This window comes from Engystomops pustulosus, chromosome 8 (assembly GCF_040894005.1).
Source record: "Engystomops pustulosus chromosome 8, aEngPut4.maternal, whole genome shotgun sequence".
NCBI classification, from domain to species: Eukaryota; Metazoa; Chordata; class Amphibia; order Anura; family Leptodactylidae; genus Engystomops; species Engystomops pustulosus.
In genome coordinates, this window is record NC_092418.1 from 113369230 (window position 1) to 113388577 (window position 19348).

Sequence of the window (19348 nt, forward strand, 5' to 3'; positions counted from 1 at the left end):
CAGTGTGATGCCACATCCCATAGGATACACAGGAGATTCTGCACACAAAGATTGTATAGACAGGTAGTGTGAGTCACGGTGAGCAGTGTGATGCCACATCCCATAGGATACACTGGAGATTCTGCACACAAAGATTGTATAGACAGGTAGTGTGAGTCACGGTGAGCAGTGTGATGCCACATCCCATAGGATACACTGGAGATTCTGCACACAAAGATTGTATAGACAGGTAGTGTGAGTCACGGTGAGCAGTGTGATGCCACATCCCATAGGATACACTGGAGATTCTGCACACAAAGATTGTATAGACAGGTAGTGTGAGTCACGGTGAGCAGTGTGATGCCACATCCCATAGGATACACAGGAGATTCTGCACACAAAGATTGTATAGACAGGTAGTGTGAGTCAGGGTGAGCAGTGTGATGCCACATCCCATAGGATACACAGGAGATTCTGCACCCAAAGATTGTATAGACAGGTAGTGTGAGTCACGGTGAGCAGTGTGATGCCACATCCCATAGGATACACTGGAGATTCTGCACACAAAGATTGTATAGACAGGTAGTGTGAGTCAGGGTGAGCAGTGTGATGCCACATTCCATAGGATACACTGGAGATTCTGCACACAAAGATTGTATAGACAGGTAGTGTGAGTCAGGGTGAGCAGTGTGATGCCACATCCCATAGGATACACAGGAGATTCTGCACCCAAAGATTGTATAGACAGGTAGTGTGAGTCAGGGTGAGCAGTGTGATGCCACATCCCATAGGATACACAGGAGATTCTGCACACAAAGATTGTATAGACAGGTAGTGTGAGTCACGGTGAGCAGTGTGATGCCACATCCCATAGGATACACAGGAGATTCTGCACACAAAGATTGTATAGACAGGTAGTGTGAGTCACAGTGAGCAGTGTGATGCCACATCCCATAGGATACACTGGAGATTCTGCACACAAAGATTGTATAGACAGGTAGTGTGAGTCACGGTGAGCAGTGCGATGCCACATCCCATAGGATACACTGGAGATTCTGCACACAAAGATTGTATAGACAGGTAGTGTGAGTCACAGTGAGCAGTGTGATGCCACATCCCATAGGATACACAGGAGATTCTGCACACAAAGATTGTATAGACAGGTAGTGTGAGTCAGGGTGAGCAGTGTGATGCCACATCCCATAGGATACACTGGAGATTCTGCACACAAAGATTGTATAGACAGGTAGTGTGAGTCACGGTGAGCAGTGTGATGCCACATCCCATAGGATACACAGGAGATTCTGCACACAAAGATTGTATAGACAGGTAGTGTGAGTCACGGTGAGCAGTGTGATGCCACATCCCATAGGATACACTGGAGATTCTGCACACAAAGATTGTATAGACAGGTAGTGTGAGTCACGGTGAGCAGTGTGATGCCACTTCCCATAGGATACACTGGAGATTCTGCACACAAAGATTGTATAGACAGGTAGTGTGAGTCACGGTGAGTAGTGTGATGCCACATCCCATAGGATACACTGGAGATTCTGCACACAAAGATTGTATAGACAGGTAGTGTGAGTCACGGTGAGCAGTGTGATGCCACATTCCATAGGATACACAGGAGATTCTGCACACAAAGATTGTATAGACAGGTAGTGTGAGTCAGGGTGAGCAGTGTGATGCCACATCCCATAGGATACACAGGAGATTCTGCACACAAAGATTGTATAGACAGGTAGTGTGAGTCAGGGTGAGCAGTGTGATGCCACATCCCATAGGATACACTGGAGATTCTGCACACAAAGATTGTATAGACAGGTAGTGTGAGTCAGGGTGAGCAGTGTGATGCCACATCCCATAGGATACACTGGAGATTCTGCACACAAAGATTGTATAGACCGGTAGTGTGAGTCACGGTGAGCAGTGTGATGCCACATCCCATAGGATACACAGGAGATTCTGCACACAAAGATTGTATAGACAGGTAGTGCGAGTCACAGTGAGCAGTGTGATGCCACATCCCATAGGATACACAGGAGATTCTGCACACAAAGATTGTATAGACAGGTAGTGCGAGTCACAGTGAGCAGTGTGATGCCACATCCCATAGGATACACTGGAGATTCTGCACACAAAGATTGTATAGACAGGTAGTGTGAGTCACGGTGAGCAGTGCGATGCCACATCCCATAGGATACACTGGAGATTCTGCACACAAAGATTGTATAGACAGGTAGTGTGAGTCACGGTGAGCAGTGCGATGCCACATCCCATAGGATACACTGGAGATTCTGCACACAAAGATTGTATAGACAGGTAGTGTGAGTCACGGTGAGCAGTGTGATGCCACATCCCATAGGATACACTGGAGATTCTGCACACAAAGATTGTATAGACAGGTAGTGTGAGTCAGGGTGAGCAGTGTGATGCCACATCCCATAGGATACACTGGAGATTCTGCACACAAAGATTGTATAGACAGGTAGTGTGAGTCAGGGTGAGCAGTGTGATGCCACATCCCATAGGATACACTGGAGATTCTGCACACAAAGATTGTATAGACAGGTAGTGTGAGTCACGGTGAGTAGTGTGATGCCACATCCCATAGGATACACTGGAGATTCTGCACACAAAGATTGTATAGACAGGTAGTGTGAGTCAGGGTGAGCAGTGTGGTGCCACATCCCATAGGATACACAGGAGATTCTGCACACAAAGATTGTATAGACAGGTAGTGTGAGTCACGGTGAGCAGTGTGATGCCACATCCCATAGGATACACTGGAGATTCTGCACACAAAGATTGTATAGACAGGTAGTGTGAGTCACAGTGAGCAGTGTGATGCCACATTCCATAGGATACACAGGAGATTCTGCACACAAAGATTGTATAGACAGGTAGTGTGAGTCAGGGTGAGCAGTGTGATGCCACATCCCATAGGATACACTGGAGATTCTGCACAGCACTCACAATGTAAAGTAATGAGAAGGGTGGAATTGGTGCAGAGGGGAGCAGTCTAAAAAGTTGCCAATTAGAATCCAATTACATTTTTTATGTTATCTTGTAGTCAGAAGGTTAGAAACAATTATTCATTATTGGATAGTCAGAAGGTTAGAAACAATTATTCATTATTGGATGTCCTCTTTAAAGGGAACTTGTCATCAGGTTTTCACAATTAAACCTCATAGGTTCCTCCAGGTTCCCACAGAAGTCTTCAGATTGTGTGTGTCTCATAATGTCTCGCTTAGCTCTCTCATTTTCCCCTAGGAAGAGGGAATAAGGGAGCTGAAAGAGATGTCACACAGTGACTCGGCCAAATAACACACGCCCCTTGTGACTCGGCCAAATAGGACACGCCCCTTGTGACTCGGCCAAATAGGACACGCCCCTTGTGACTCGGCCAAATAGGACACGCCCCTTGTGACTCGGCCAAATAGGACACGCCCCTTGTGACTCGGCCAAATAGGACACGCCCCTTGTGACTCGGCCAAATAGGACACGCCCCTTGTGACTCGGCCAAATAGGACACGCCCCTTGTGACTCGGCCAAATAGGACACGCCCCTTGTGACTCGACCAAATAGGACACGCCCCTTGTGACTCGGCCAAATAGGACGCGCCCCTTGTGACTCGGCCAAATAGGACGCGCCCCTTGTGACTCGGCCAAATAGGACGCGCCCCTTGTGACTCGGCCAAATAGGACGCGCCCCTTGTGACTCGGCCAAATAGGACGCGCCCTTGGGGACCCGGCCAAATAGGACGCGCCCTTGGGGACCCGGCCAAATAGGACGCGCCCTTGGGGACCCGGCCAAATAGGACGCGCCCTTGGGGACCCGGCCAAATAGGACGCGCCCTTGGGGACCCGGCCAAATAGGACGCGCCCTTGGGGACTCGGCCAAATAGGACGCTCCCTTGGGGACTCGGCCAAATAGGACACGCCCCTGGTGACTAGGACAAATAGAACACGTCCCTTGTGACTCGGTTAGTGCCAGCAACTTTTGAAAATGTGATTTTAGCTAAATCTGAGCTATACATTTTTATCCAAAAAAAAGCATGGAACAGAGTATGGGAACATGTCATCAGAAATTGACCTAATAAACCACTAACAGTATTTTGCCAAGCAGCTGAACATCTTACAGATCCTGTTTCTTTCCCGATCTGGCATGCTGGTATCATCCAGAAAATCTACTTTGGATTGATAGTAATGATTGATAGTAATGATGTAAAGTGATATGTAAAGAGTTTAATACTGAAGTCAAGCTCTCCCTGCCTCACAACTCCGCCTTCACTGTATTTGATGGTTCTGCATCCAAACCAGATATCATGAAGTCATGTGCATGATATCCATCACAGCAGAGGAGGCGTTCTGAGGTGGAGAGAGCTTGACTTCAGTACTAAACACTCAATTCAAAGTAGATTTTCTGGATGATGCCACCACACTGGGCTGTGAAAGTAACATGATCTGGAACGTATTGATCTGCTTCACAACACACTGGGATTGGTTTATTAGAACAATTTCTGATGACAGGTTCCCTTTAAGTGTTCATTACTGTGCACCGCCAGTGATTAGTAACTGATGCATTTCATTCTAAAGAACAATACAATGGGGGTCATTTACTAAGGGGCCGATTCGCGTTTTCCCGACGTGTTACCCGAATATTTCCGATTGGCGCCGATTTTCCCTGAATTGCCCCGGGATTTTGGCGCATCGGCGCTGGCATGCATGCAACGGAAATCAGGAGGGCGTGGCAGAACGAAAACCCGACAGATTCGAAAAAAACGCTGCATTTAAAAAAAAAAATGTGTCGCGAAAATTGCACTTACCTTCACTCAGCGCGGCTCGGTGTATTCCAGTGCGTTCCGATGCTCTTCAGCGCAGGAGCGCCACCTGGTGGACGGCGGAGGAACTACCTTAATAAATCCCGGCCGAACCCGAATCCAGCGCAGAGAACGAGCCACTGGATCGCGAATGGACCGGGTCAGTAAATCTGCCCCAGTATTTCTGGAAAGCTCCTCAGAATTCCATAGTTTTAAGGAGAATGTTGAAAATCAGAGGTCACTCCTTCCATCCCTCATGCTTTACACTGCAGGTGATTATAATGGTATAAACACCTTGAAAGGATTTTTAACAAGCAAAAATGATTTTTAATATGTTTCCCCACATAAAACTATAAGTTTTCATCCTGTAATGACTGCCTCTGTATGATACAGTACAAGTCCCAGCTGCTGGTCAGCAGGTAAGATCACTCACCTACAACTAAGAGACTAATAAAAGTCAATGTGAGAGCGACTGCTGGGAGGCTTATTAATGGGACTTGTATTAGTACTCACCAGCCGGTATTTCCGAGAGCAATAGACACGGAGCTGAGAAGCAGATTGCACTTGGATTCACTGATAACGGCATCATTAGCAGCCGGAGAAATGACTACAAACTCTCGCAGGCCGTACCTGGAAAAGATGCATAATACTAATTAACGTCAGGTCCGCTGTCATCCTGCCCGCGAGTCGGCTCCGCGGCATCGGCCTCATTAATCATACTGGCCCAATTCTTCCAACTGAAAGAGTGGACTGATTAGATCATTATGCCATTGGATTTCGTGAATACTGATATTCGGGTTTTCTTGCGGGAGCTGTGATCTCGTGTGGAAAGTAGCGGCTTTTTTTTTAACAATCACATGTATGTTACACGGATCACCTAGAACTGTTACATCCGGATTGTAATGGAGAAAACGTTATGGAAAAAAAAAAAGATCAGTGGATTGTCATGAAGTGTCCCAGGAAAGAGCGATCCCTTTAAATTAAAAGAGGATAAAAATGAATGAAACACTGCCACCTGCAGGTCAGCAACCAGTACTGCACACACTGATTTTTCCACTGATTAGTTTACGTAAAATTTGCAGTGACCCTTAATGACCATCTACTTTTTTTTTCCACATTTCTTTAGATTATGTTGGATGCAGGATAGAATATTTTTAATATACTATGCAATGCATTTTTTTAAAGGAAACTTACCATTTACTTTCATGCATTATGAAGCAAACATACCTTGAGAATTCTATAGCTACACTAATGCAGAAACATATCTGGTTTAATCCCTGAATTGGGTGGTTTTGCTGAAAAAACAATTATAAAATTATGATAACGAGGCTCTGTCGCTCCAGTGGCTGCCCCGGCGCTCACCTCTTACCCTAATTATGCTTCAGAGAATGATGAAATCACTGGGTTGTCCATGACAGGCAGAAGTAATCAATCACTGCTCCCAGCTGCTGTGTATGAGTGATCCAGCTCAGGTTGATTAGTCCTGTCTGGACAGTTCTGTGTTATGTGCTTATTTACGGCAGCCAGCATGCACCCAGCTTTCCAAGGATCCTGAATTTTATAATTGTTTTTTGAGCAAAACTACTCGGATCAGGGATTAAACAAGATATGTTTCAGCATCAGTGTAGTTACAGCAATCTCAAGGTATGTTTGGTTCACAATTCATAAAAACAAATGGTAGATTTGATAGCTCGTGTATACAAGGATTTCATGGGTGAAGGTCCTTCCGAGTATAACATTTAGTGGGTGATTTGGGTGGCCTTGGGCCTGGGCTACTGCTCAAACTGTTTATATTACAATATACTGCTGGGTAGGACATATAGCTGATCACAAAGGGGTTAAAATGATGACATCACCACTTACTGAATATTTCACTATGGAAGAAAAAGTTGCAGCTTACAACAAAATGTATGATACAGCAACTTGCAGATGATGGCTGCACTGTTATAGGGTTAATGTAGAGATCTGGAATATTTTTGGGTTAATATATTTGGGTTAATATATTTGGGTTGAGGTTTGCAAAAATATCAGGAATCTTTTTACAGCTTTGTTAAAAATTAATACCTAATAATTTTAACTGATTTTGTGTTTCCCTCTCCCTGTGCGCTTCTCTGGGGATCACTACACTGGATTGCTATGATCTGTGTACAATCCATATATTAGTGCCAGATCCTTGGCGTCACAGTATGTGCATTATACACAGGGGGCGGGACAATAGACGGGCAAACATGGCAGCAGGTATTCAGCCTCCCATCATGCGGCAGTGCAGGAGAAGTGAGTATTGAGGGGGTTAGGGAGCAGAATCAAAAATTATTCCATCCCATAGCGTAACGAGGAGACAACAAATGTCAGCCGCAACACTAATGAGACATAATTCGATAGATGACCTGCCGCAGAACCATCCACATGTATCCAGACTCAATTATACTGCAGCGCCGCAGGCATTGGCGACGGCTCGCCTCAGGTAGCGTTACTCCGGGGGGTAGAGGTGAGATGGATGCTCATCCCGGGGACAGACACCAGGCATATGGAGCGATACAAGGATTTACATTGTATATTCTCCATGCATTCCAGGACTGTGGCAGCGCTGGGTACCACTAGATGGCGCTGCTGTGTCATAAAATCAGCTGCTTAAGAGCATGTCCAGATGGAGCGTATAGAAGACTAATAGTATTGGAAAATTTGCACCAAAATTAGCAATTTTTTGCAGCAGATTTGACTGCCGCAATTGCTGCTTTTACTATGCTGAACTTAAAGGGGTTGTCCAACATTATAAAAACAAAAGCACTCTGTTGCATAAACCTTGCAAAAACCGTGTCACAACTATCTTCAGTTATAGCTATGAGCAGCAATACTACACATAAACTGTGGACACAAGGTGAGGGGAATAGGTGGGAATAGCGAGGTACAGTGACCAACGTGACATTTTTCATCAGTCCCATAGAACTGAATGGGGAATTGGTCACAAATGGCACCAGCACTGCTATCACATGGTGCAATCCGAGTTCCCAACAATTGTACAGAAAGGACATAAGAGCCGTATTAGCAGGGATCTCCTATATTAATGAATTCTGCCTGTAGTCACTGCAAGGGGAAGGTTTCCTGCATACTTTATTATTCCAGGTACATTACTCCCCCTAGTGGCATCTGCTGTCACTCATAATTTGATCATTTATATCCATGCAGGGGATATGGAGCATTAATTTCAATAAAGATAGGATTGTCTTAAATCATAAAAGCTTTTATAGAGGGGATGGGGTAAAAATGACCAACAATAGCAGTATGTCACACATCTAAGAGGATACTGATATATAAGAAATAAAGAAAGAGATGTGTATGAAAGACATATGAAACTTTTTTTAGAATAACATAAAAACACTTAAAAACCCAAAATGTGGGTACATATCACAAGAACTCCCCAAGCAGACACATGATAGATGACAAAGGAAATATCACACAAAACTATAACCAGGTAAGTAGTGTTCCAAGAAATACATGATCAATATGTAAAAATGTACAAATATACCCAGGACCAGGAATTAATAAAAAGTGACATACAAGTGTATAGTATTAACATAAGGTCCGGTAAAGGTAAAGTGCAATTTGATAAAGTGCAGAGACTACATTACCATAAATGAGGAGTAAAGTCTGGGGAGGAGAAGGTGCTTTACCCCTGATAAGCCATAGTCCGAATCGACCACTGCATACAGGGGGTTAAAGATTATAAGAGATGAACCATGGTGTGTATACATATAAAGAGTGTACGTACCATCGGACAAGGCAGTGGGCAATGGGAGGGAAGTCGTTGTTGGTGCACAGTAAGTCCTGCATGCTGACGGGGAGCGTGTCTGGAGGAAACACCAAAAAAAAATGTTTTAAACAGGTTTTATCAAACATATTTTTTATAAACGCAACAGATTAAATGAAAAATTTTCTCAGATTTAATAAACAGTTAAAGATGGATTTACCAGATTCAACTGAATGAGAGTACTTCAAGCAGATTAAAAGTGCTTAGTACAAGGCTCCATGTATGTACAGTGCAGGTACTATGTGCTTAGTACCAGGCTCCATGTATGTACAGTGCAGATACTATGTGCTTAGTACAAGGCTCCATGTATGTACAGTGCAGGTACTATGTGCTTAGTACAAGGCTCCATGTATGTACAGTGCAGGTACTATGTGCTTAGTACAAGGCTCCATGTATGTACAGTGCAGGTACTATGTGCTTAGTACAAGGCTCCATGTATGTACAGTGCAGGTACTATGTGCTTAGTACAAGGCTCCATGTATGTACAGTGCAGGTACTATGTGCTTAGTACAAGGCTCCATGTATATACAGTGCAGGTACTATGTGCTTAGTACAAGGCTCCATGTATGTACAGTGCAGGTACTATGTGCTCAGTACAAGGCTCCATGTATGTACAGTGCAGGTACTATGTGCTTAGTACAAGGCTCCATGTATGTACAGTGCAGGTACTATGTGCTCAGTACAAGGCTCCATGTATGTACAGTGCAGGTACTATGTGCTCAGTACAAGGCTCCATGTATGTACAGTGCAGGTACTATGTGCTCAGTACAAGGCTCCATGTATGTACAGTGCAGGTACTATGTGCTCAGTACAAGGCTCCATGTATGTACAGTGCAGATACTATGTGCTCAGTACAAGGCTCCATGTATGTACAGTGCAGATACTATGTGCTCAGTACAAGGCTCCATGTATGTACAGTGCAGATACTATGTGCTTAGTACAAGGCTCCATGTATGTACAGTGCAGGTACTATGTGCTTAGTACAAGGCTCCATGTATGTACAGTGCAGGTACTATGTGCTTAGTACAAGGCTCCATGTATGTACAGTGCAGATACTATGTGCTTAGTATAAGGCTCCATGTATGTACAGTGCAGGTACTATGTGCTTAGTACAAGGCTCCATGTATGTACAGTGCAGGTACTATGTGCTTAGTATAAGGCTCCATGTATGTACAGTGCAGGTACTATGTGCTTAGTATAAGGCTCCATGTATGTACAGTGCAGATACTATGTGCTTAGTACATGGCTCCATGTATATACAGTGCAGGTACTATGTGCTTAGTACAAGGCCCCATGTATATACAGTGCAGGTACTATGTGCTTAGTACAAGGCCCCATGTATATACAGTGCAGGTACTATGTGCTTAGTACAAGGCCCCATGTATATACAGTGCAGGTACTATGTGCTTAGTACAAGGCCCCATGTATATACAGTGCAGGTACTATGTGCTTAGTACAAGGCCCCATGTATATACAGTGCAGGTACTATGTGCTTAGTACAAGGCTCCATGTATGTACAGTGCAGGTACTATGTGCTTAGTACAAGGCTCCATGTATGTACAATGCAGGTACTATGTGCTTAGTACAAGGCTCCATGTATATACAGTGCAGGTACTATGTGCTTAGTACAAGGCTCCATGTATGTACAGTGCAGGTACTGTGTGCTTAGTACAAGGCCCCATGTATATACAGTGCAGGTACTATGTGCTTAGTACAAGGCTCCATGTATGTACAGTGCAGGTACTATGTGCTTAGTACAAGGCTCCATGTATGTACAGTGCAGGTACTATGTGCTTAGTACAAGGCTCCATGTATATACAGTGCAGGTACTATGTGCTTAGTACAAGGCTCCATGTATGTACAGTGCAGGTACTGTGTGCTTAGTACAAGGCTCCATGTATATACAGTGCAGGTACTATGTGCTTAGTACATGGCTCCATGTATGTACAGTGCAGATACTATGTGCTTAGTACAAGGCTCCATGTATGTACAGTGCAGGTACTATGTGCTTAGTACAAGGCTCCATGTATGTACAGTGCATATACTATGTGCTTAGTACATGGCTCCATGTATGTACAGTGCAGATACTATGTGCTTAGTACATGGCTCCATGTATGTACAGTGCATATACTATGTGCTTAGTACATGGCTCCATGTATGTACAGTGCATATACTATGTGCTTAGTACAAGGCTCCATGTATGTACAGTGCAGGTACTATGTGCTTAGTACAAGGCTCCATGTATGTACAGTGCAGGTACTATGTGCTTAGTACAAGGCTCCATGTATGTACAGTGCAGGTACTATGTGCTTAGTACAAGGCTCCATGTATGTACAGTGCAGGTACTATGTGCTTAGTACAAGGCTCCATGTATGTACAGTGCATATACTATGTGCTTAGTACATGGCTCCATGTATGTACAGTGCATATACTATGTGCTTAGTACATGGCTCCATGTATGTACAGTGCATATACTATGTGCTTAGTACATGGCTCCATGTATGTACAGTGCATATACTATGTGCTTAGTACAAGGCTCCATGTATGTACAGTGCAGGTACTATGTGCTTAGTACAAGGCTCCATGTATGTACAGTGCAGGTACTATGTGCTTAGTACAAGGCTCCATGTATGTACAGTGCAGGTACTATGTGCTTAGTACAAGGCTCCATGTATGTACAGTGCAGGTACTATGTGCTTAGTACAAGGCTCCATGTATGTACAGGGCAGGTACTATGTGCTTAGTACAAGGCTCCATGTATGTACAGTGCAGGTACTATGTGCTTAGTACAAGGCTCCATGTATGTACAGTGCAGGTACTATGTGCTTAGTACAAGGCTCCATGTATGTACAGTGCAGGTACTATGTGCTTAGTACAAGGCTCCATGTATGTACAGTGCAGGTACTATGTGCTTAGTACAAGGCTCCATGTATGTACAGTGCAGGTACTATGTGCTTAGTACAAGGCTCCATGTATGTACAGTGCAGGTACTATGTGCTTAGTACAAGCCCCCATGTATGTACAGTGCAGGTACTATGTGCTTAGTACAAGCCCCCATGTATGTACAGTGCAGGTACTATGTGCTTAGTACATGGCTCCATGTATGTACAGTGCAGGTACTATGTGCTCAGTACAAGGCTCCATGTATGTACAGTGCAGGTACTATGTGCTTAGTACAAGGCTCCATGTATGTACAGTGCAGGTACTATGTGCTTAGTACAAGGCTCCATGTATGTACAGTGCAGGTACTATGTGCTTAGTACAAGCCCCCATGTATGTACAGTGCAGGTACTATGTGCTTAGTACAAGCCCCCATGTATGTACAGTGCAGGTACTATGTGCTTAGTACAAGGCTCCATGTATATACAGTGCAGGTACTATGTGCTTAGTACAAGGCTCCATGTATATACAGTGCAGGTACTATGTGCTTAGTACATGGCTCCATGTATGTACAGTGCAGGTACTATGTGCTCAGTACAAGGCTCCATGTATGTACAGTGCAGGTACTATGTGCTTAGTACATGGCTCCATGTATGTACAGTGCAGGTACTATGTGCTCAGTACAAGGCTCCATGTATGTACAGTGCAGGTACTATGTGCTTAGTACATGGCTCCATGTATGTACAGTGCAGATACAACATCATTACACCATTTGCAGCAGGTGTCAGCAGTCTCTTAGCACAAGGTATGCTGTACTGCAATGGCTGGGGCTAACTCCAATCCCAGATACTGAACTTCCCCGTCAAAAGAAGGAAAAATGGTTACAGCGGTCACTAACTCTATAAACCGCATTACGCACACTTTCGGGCAGTATCACAAACTCTAGTGCCATACTTCTGAGATCTGCATATTACTACCTACAGAGGAATTTTATAGGTTGTATCATTTATTAACTGCTGGCTGTAGATATGTGAGGAGTGGCTGATGTCTGGGTGGATATTATTCTGAGTAATTATCCTCAGAAAAGTTTACAGTTTGAGCATTTCACAAGACGTCTTAATGTTATACCTAAGAAAACCAGCAGGTGGCGCCTGAGACCACAGCACAGATCACACACTGACAGTAAGTGGCTCTGCGTTGGAAGGATTTATCATGGGATAACATTTTATGATCAATCCATCTAGGAGAGAACTTGCTGATCGGTGAGGGGCAGACAAGAACATGTACGCAGATGTCTTATAGGACTGCGAGAGAAAGCAAAAAACTTCTCTAAAAGTCCCCTTGGTCTTAAATAGAGCAGCAGGGCCCTGATTCTAGTAATCAATGGATTCCCAGTGGTGAAATGGCCACAAATAAGAATATTCCAATATCCAATAAAAAAGGGAAACATTTATTCCTAGGACAATGGGGCACATTTACTTACCCGGTCCATTCGCGTTCCAGCGGCGGCTTCTCGGACGAGCGTTCGGGTCTTCCGGCGAATCATGAAGGTCCTGCGCCCGATGTCCACCAGGTGTCGCTGCTGCGCCGAGGTCCGCCGAGTTGCGTCGGAGTTCACTGATCTCTTCCTGGTGCATGTGAGCATGGCCCGTGCAACCAATTTCTTGTTTTAAATGTGGCGGGTTTTCTGAATCCGTCGGGTTTTCGCTCGGCCACCCCCCCCCGATTTCCGTCGCGTGCATGCCAGCGCCGACGCGCCACAATCCGATAGCGGGCACCAAAATCTCGGGGCAATTCAGGGAAAATCGGCGCAAATCGGAAATATTCAGGTAACACGTCGGGAAAACGCGAATCGGGCCCTTAGTAAATGACCCCCAATGTGTTTATTATAAACGCTGTAATGTTTAGGTGCCAGTCCCAATACATAGACACCTAGAGCATGAGATAAGACAATATATATAGATGTTCAGTATATGCACCATACCTTCCACTTCATCTTCCTTCTCGTCTCTTTCCCCGGAGTCTTGGACTAGATAATGGTGTTTTAAGCTAAATTTAAAGTCAGCGAATAAGACTTCATCTGCTTTCTCCTCCCACACGCCGGATGTATACTCTCCCTGGAACATGAAGTATATACAGAGGGTGAGGCGCGGGCAGCAGCCATACTGAAATCAGATGTATACGAGGGAGCTGCTATTTATGCAATTACCTAATAACCAGAAGTATCAGCTCTGCAAAGATCAGAAATGTATGACCTCCAGGGAAAGTATGAGGGGCTGATACTAATCAGTAAAATTCTCCAGCACATGTCGTGATGTGATGGCCGTGACTGAAGGGAGGCAGGGACAGCAGTATACAGCGTGCGCTCTCTCTCCTGCGGTCAAGATGCTCAAACATCTTTACACTTACAACTGGATCAACCTCCATTACATACTGATGACTAATTCTTATGTCCAATCCTCAACATAAGTCATTAGTATGTGAGAGAGGAGCAGGGGACCAGATCCAGCACCTATCAGCTGATCCACCAGTGTCCGGGCACCTTGTAGCTAAGCAGGGGACAGAGCCAGTCCATCCACTGAATTCTTAAACTTAAAGGGGGTTGTAGCAATTTTGACTCTTATGATGTATCCACAATAATGGAAAATTGCTAAGCACATTGCTCGCCATCTCTGGTATTCCTATACACCATACATGAGACTGCCAGAGATACCCGAGCGCTATGTTCAGCAATATCAGACACTCCTAAGTAATTGAATAGGCCAGACACATGCATGATGTATTGCTCCATCAAATACTTAGAATGGGAATGGAGTTCTCATTGTAATTGGGGGTCCCAGAAGTCAGATCAACACTGAACAGATTGTTATCTGCTATCCTGTAGGAGAAAACAATCAATATTCATTGAACCCCTGTAAGAACTCAGTGGTCTGATATTAATTACCTCTCCTATGGATAAGTCATCAACATCAATTAGCTGATGAACTCCTTTATAGGCGCCGAGTGGTCCAAAAGTAAAAATACTTAGAGCTAATACTGATACAGTGTGGGAATCACAGGGCACTACATCATCTAGGTCCTGTACAAGATATAGCTTAATCTGGAGAATTCCTTTAAATTAATCATTGCTGTTAATAAATGTATAATGACAGGAAATTGTTTTTCAGCAGCTTTACAATGGGATGTGTCATGGCAGGGGGCAATGCCTGGATCGTGTGATCACCTTCTCAGGGTTTTTTTTTGGAGATACTCCTATCAGCTTCCAGTCATTCAAGACTTCTTCAACTTTGGACACAAACCTGTAAGAACAGAATAAAAGATGACACCTCTGATATGCAGCTATGTTCTCATTCACTGACAGCAAGCAGAGATAGTGAAAGTAAAATATAACATATATCAGATAAGCGCAGACCTTTCCTTCCAGAATTTGCAGCTAATAGAGACTTACCTCTCCCATTCTGAGGCGGTGGTGAAGTCAGTGATCTCAAAGACTTCAGACTCGGGCTGCAAAGACAGAGAGGATGATGGTTATAAAGAGAGAGGTAGCGATATACACACTCACTGGCCACTTTATTAGGTACACCTGTCCAACTGCTCGTTAACACTTAATTTCTAATCAGCCAATCACATGGCGGCAACTCAGTGCATTTAGGCATGTAGACATGGTCAAGACAATCTCCTGCAGTTCTCCCGAGCATCAGTATGGGGAAGAAAGGTGATTTGTGGCCTTCTAACGTGGCATGGTTGTTGGTGCCAGAAGGGCTGGTCTGAGTATTTCAGAAACTGCTGATCTACTGGGATTTTCACGCACAACCATCTCTAGGGTTTACAGAGAATGGCCCGAAAAAGAAAAAACATCCAGTGAGCGGCAGTTCTGTGGGCGGAAATGCCTTGTTGATGCCAGAGGTCAGAGGAGAATGGGCAGACTGGTTCGAGCTGATAGAAAGGCAACAGTGACTCAAATCGCCACCCGTTACAACCAAGGTAGGCAGAAGAGCATCTCTGAACGCACAGTACGTCCAACTTTGAGGCAGATGGGCTACAGCAGCAGAAGACCACACCGGGTGCCACTCCTTTCAGCTAAGAACAGGAAACTGAGGCTACAATTTGCACAAGCTCATCGAAATTGGACAGTAGAAGATTGGAAAAACGTTGCCTGGTCTGATGAGTCTCGATTTCTGCTGCGACATTCGGATGGTAGGGTCAGAATTTGGCGTCAACAACATGAAAGCATGGATCCATCCTGCCTTGTATCAGCGGGTCAGGCTGGTGGTGATGGTGTCATGGATCCATCCTGCCTTGTATCAGCGGCTCAGGCTGGTGGTGCTGGTGTCATGGATCCATCCTGCCTTGTATCAGCGGCTCAGGCTGGTGGTGGTGGTGTCATGGATCCATCCTGCCTTGTATCAGCGGCTCAGGCTGGTGGTGGTGGTGTCATGGATCCATCCTGCCTTGTATCAGCGGCTCAGGCTGGTGGTGGTGGTGTCATGGATCCATCCTGCCTTGTATCAGCGGGTCAGGCTGGTGGTGGTGGTGTCATGGATCCATCCTGCCTTGTATCAGCGGCTCAGGCTGGTGGTGCTGGTGTCATGGATCCATCCTGCCTTGTATCAGCGGGTCAGGCTGGTGGTGGTGGTGTCATGGATCCATCCTGCCTTGTATCAGCGGCTCAGGCTGGTGGTGGTGGTGTCATGGATCCATCCTGCCTTGTATCAGCGGCTCAGGCTGGTGGTGGTGGTGTCATGGATCCATCCTGCCTTGTATCAGCGGCTCAGGCTGGTGGTGGTGGTGTCATGGATCCATCCTGCCTTGTATCAGCGGGTCAGGCTGGTGGTGCTGGTGTCATGGATCCATCCTGCCTTGTATCAGCGGCTCAGGCTGGTGGTGGTGGTGTCATGGATCCCTCCTGCCTTGTATCAGCGGCTCAGGCTGGTGGTGGTGGTGTCATGGTGTCTTTGGGCCCCTTGGTACAACGTCACAGCCTACCTGAGTATTGTTGCTGCCCATGTCCATCCCTTTATGACCACAATGTACCCTGTAACATCTGATGGCTACTTTCAGCAGGATAATGCGCCATGTCATAAAGCTGGAAGCATCTCAGACTGGTTTCTTGAACATGACAATGAGGTCACTGGACTCAAATGGCCTCCACAGTCACCAGATCTCAATCCAATAGAGCATCTTTGGGATGTGGTGGAACGGGAGATTCGCATCATGGATGTGCAGCCGACAAATCTGCGGCAACTGTGTGATGCCATCATGTCAATATGGACCAAAATCTCTGAGGAGCTTCCAGCACCTTGTTGTATCTATGCCACGAAGAATTGAGGCAGTTCTGAAGGCAAAAGGGGGTCCAACCCGTTACTAGCATGGTGTACCTAATAAAGTGGCCGGTGAGTGTATATACAGGGTACACATCATATACATACAGGCTGTACAGTGTATATACAGGGTACACATCATATACATACAGGCCGTACAGTGTATATACAGGGTACACATCATATACATACAGGCTGTACAGTGTATATACAGGGTACACATCATATACATACAGGCTGTACAGTGTATATACAGGGTACACGTCATATACATACAGGTAGTACAGTGTATATACAGGGTACACATCATATACATACAGGCCGTACAGTGTATATACAGGCTACACATCATATACATACAGGCTGTACAGTGTATATACAGGGTACACGTCATATACATACAGGGTGTACAGTGTATATACAGGGTACACGTCATATACATACAGGGTGTACAGTGTATATACAGGGTACACATCATATACATACAGGCTGTACAGTGTATATACAGGCTACACATCATATACATACAGGCTGTACAGTGTATATACAGGGTACACGTCATATACATACAGGGTGTACAGTGTATATACAGGGTACACGTCATATACATACAGGGTGTACAGTGTATATACAGGCTACACATCATATACATACAGGCTGTACAGTGTATATACAGGGTACACATCATATACATACAGGCTGTACAGTGTATATACAGGGTACACATCATATACATACAGGCCGTACAGTGTATATACAGGGTACACATCATATACATACAGGCTGTACAGTGTATATACAGGCTACACATCATATACATACAGGTAGTACAGTGTATATACAGGGTACACATCATATACATACAGGCCGTACAGTGTATATACAGGGTACACATCATATACATACAGGCTGTACAGTGTATATACAGGCTACACATCATATACATACAGGCTGTACAGTGTATATACAGGGTACACATCATATACATACAGGCTGTACAGTGTATATACAGGCTACACATCATATACATACAGGCTGTACAGTGTATATACAGGGTACACGTCATATACATACAGGCTGTACAGTGTATATACAGGGTACACTTCATATACATACAGGCCGTACAGTGTATATACAGGGTACACATCATATACATACAGGCCGTACAGTGTATATACAGGGTACACATCATATACATACAGGTAGTACAGTGTATATACAGGGTACACGTCATATACATACAGGCTGTACAGTGTATATACAGGGTACACGTCATATACATACAGGCTGTACAGTGTATATACAGGGTACACTTCATATACATACAGGCCGTACAGTGTATATACAGGAGCTATACAGTGTATATGATATAGCACTGTACATACAGTATATACCGCTCTGGGTCGGGCTGCCCTCACACTATACATCCACAGCCCCCAGTGTTATTATTATTATCACCGCACACATTACACCGGTGACAGATGTCAGGAGCTCCCGGTACTCACATCACTGTCCGCCGCCATCTTGGGAGACTGATGACGTCAGCGCGGGGGATGCCGGGAAGCCGGAAGTACAGCAAAACATTGTCAGAGCAGGGAGAGGGAGGAAGCTGAGGAGAGACCGGGAGGAGGAAGGGAGAGGAGGCTGAGGAGAGACCGGGAGGAGGAAGGGAGAGGAGGCTGAGGAGAGACCGGGAGGAGGAAGGGAGAGGAGGCTGAGGAGAGACCGGGAGGAGGAAGGGAGAGGAGGCTGAGGAGAGACCGGGAGGAGGAAGGGAGAGGAGGCTGAGGAGAGAGACCGGGAGGAGGAAGGGAGAGGAGACTGAGGAGAGAGACCGGGAGGAGGAAGGGAGAGGAGGCTGAGGAGAGAGACCGGGAGGAGGAAGGGAGAGGAGACTGAGGAGAGAGACCGGGAGGAGGAAGGGAGAGGAGGCTGAGGAGAGAGACCGGGAGGAGGAAGGGAGAGGAGACTGAGGAGAGAGACCGGGAGGAGGAAGGGAGAGGAGACTGAGGAGAGAGACCGGGAGGAGGAAGGGAGAGGAGACTGAGGAGAGACACCGGGAGGAGGAAGGGAGAGGAGGCTGAGGAGAGACACCGGGAGGAGGAAGGGAGAGGAGACTGAGGAGAGAGACCGGGAGGAGGAAGGGAGAGGAGGCTGAGGAGAGAGACCGGGAGGAGGAAGGGAGAGGAGACTGAGGAGAGAGACCGGGAGGAGGAAGGGAGAGGAGGCTGAGGAGAGAGACCGGGAGGAGGAAGGGAGAGGAGACTGAGGAGAGAGACCGGGAGGAGGAAGGGAGAGGAGACTGAGGAGAGAGACCGGGAGGAGGAAGGGAGAGGAGACTGAGGAGAGACACCGGGAGGAGGAAGGGAGAGGAGGCTGAGGAGAGACCGGGAGGAGGAAGGGAGAGGAGGCTGAGGAGAGACCGGGAGGAGGAAGGGAGAGGAGGCTGAGGAGAGACCGGGAGGAGGAAGGGAGAGGAGGCTGAGGAGAGACCGGGAGGAGGAAGGGAGAGGAGACTGAGGAGAGGGACCGGGA

General features: G+C 45.8%; 1 protein-coding gene across 4 annotated transcripts in view; it reads right to left on the minus strand.

Annotated features, from left to right (window-relative positions):
* RAB3GAP1 (RAB3 GTPase activating protein catalytic subunit 1) overlaps window positions 1–18412 on the minus strand; it is a 92499-nt gene extending 74087 nt beyond the window's left edge. For 3 of the 4 annotated variants that reach the window (XM_072122269.1, XM_072122267.1, XM_072122268.1), the window contains exons 1-6: window positions 18319–18411; window positions 14941–14996; window positions 14716–14791; window positions 13477–13609; window positions 8574–8652; window positions 5318–5434 (exon numbers count right to left, since the gene is read on the minus strand). In XM_072122269.1, the coding sequence (XP_071978370.1) occupies window positions 5318–5434; window positions 8574–8652; window positions 13477–13609; window positions 14716–14791; window positions 14941–14996; window positions 18319–18336 (479 nt within the window). In that variant the 5' untranslated portion in view covers window positions 18337–18411. Of the gene's footprint in view, window positions 1–5317; window positions 5435–8573; window positions 8653–13476; window positions 13610–14715; window positions 14792–14940; window positions 14997–18318 lie in introns of all 4 variants that reach the window. The other variant, XM_072122266.1, reaches the window with a different exon arrangement.
* Between the last annotated feature and the right edge of the window lie 936 nt (window positions 18413–19348).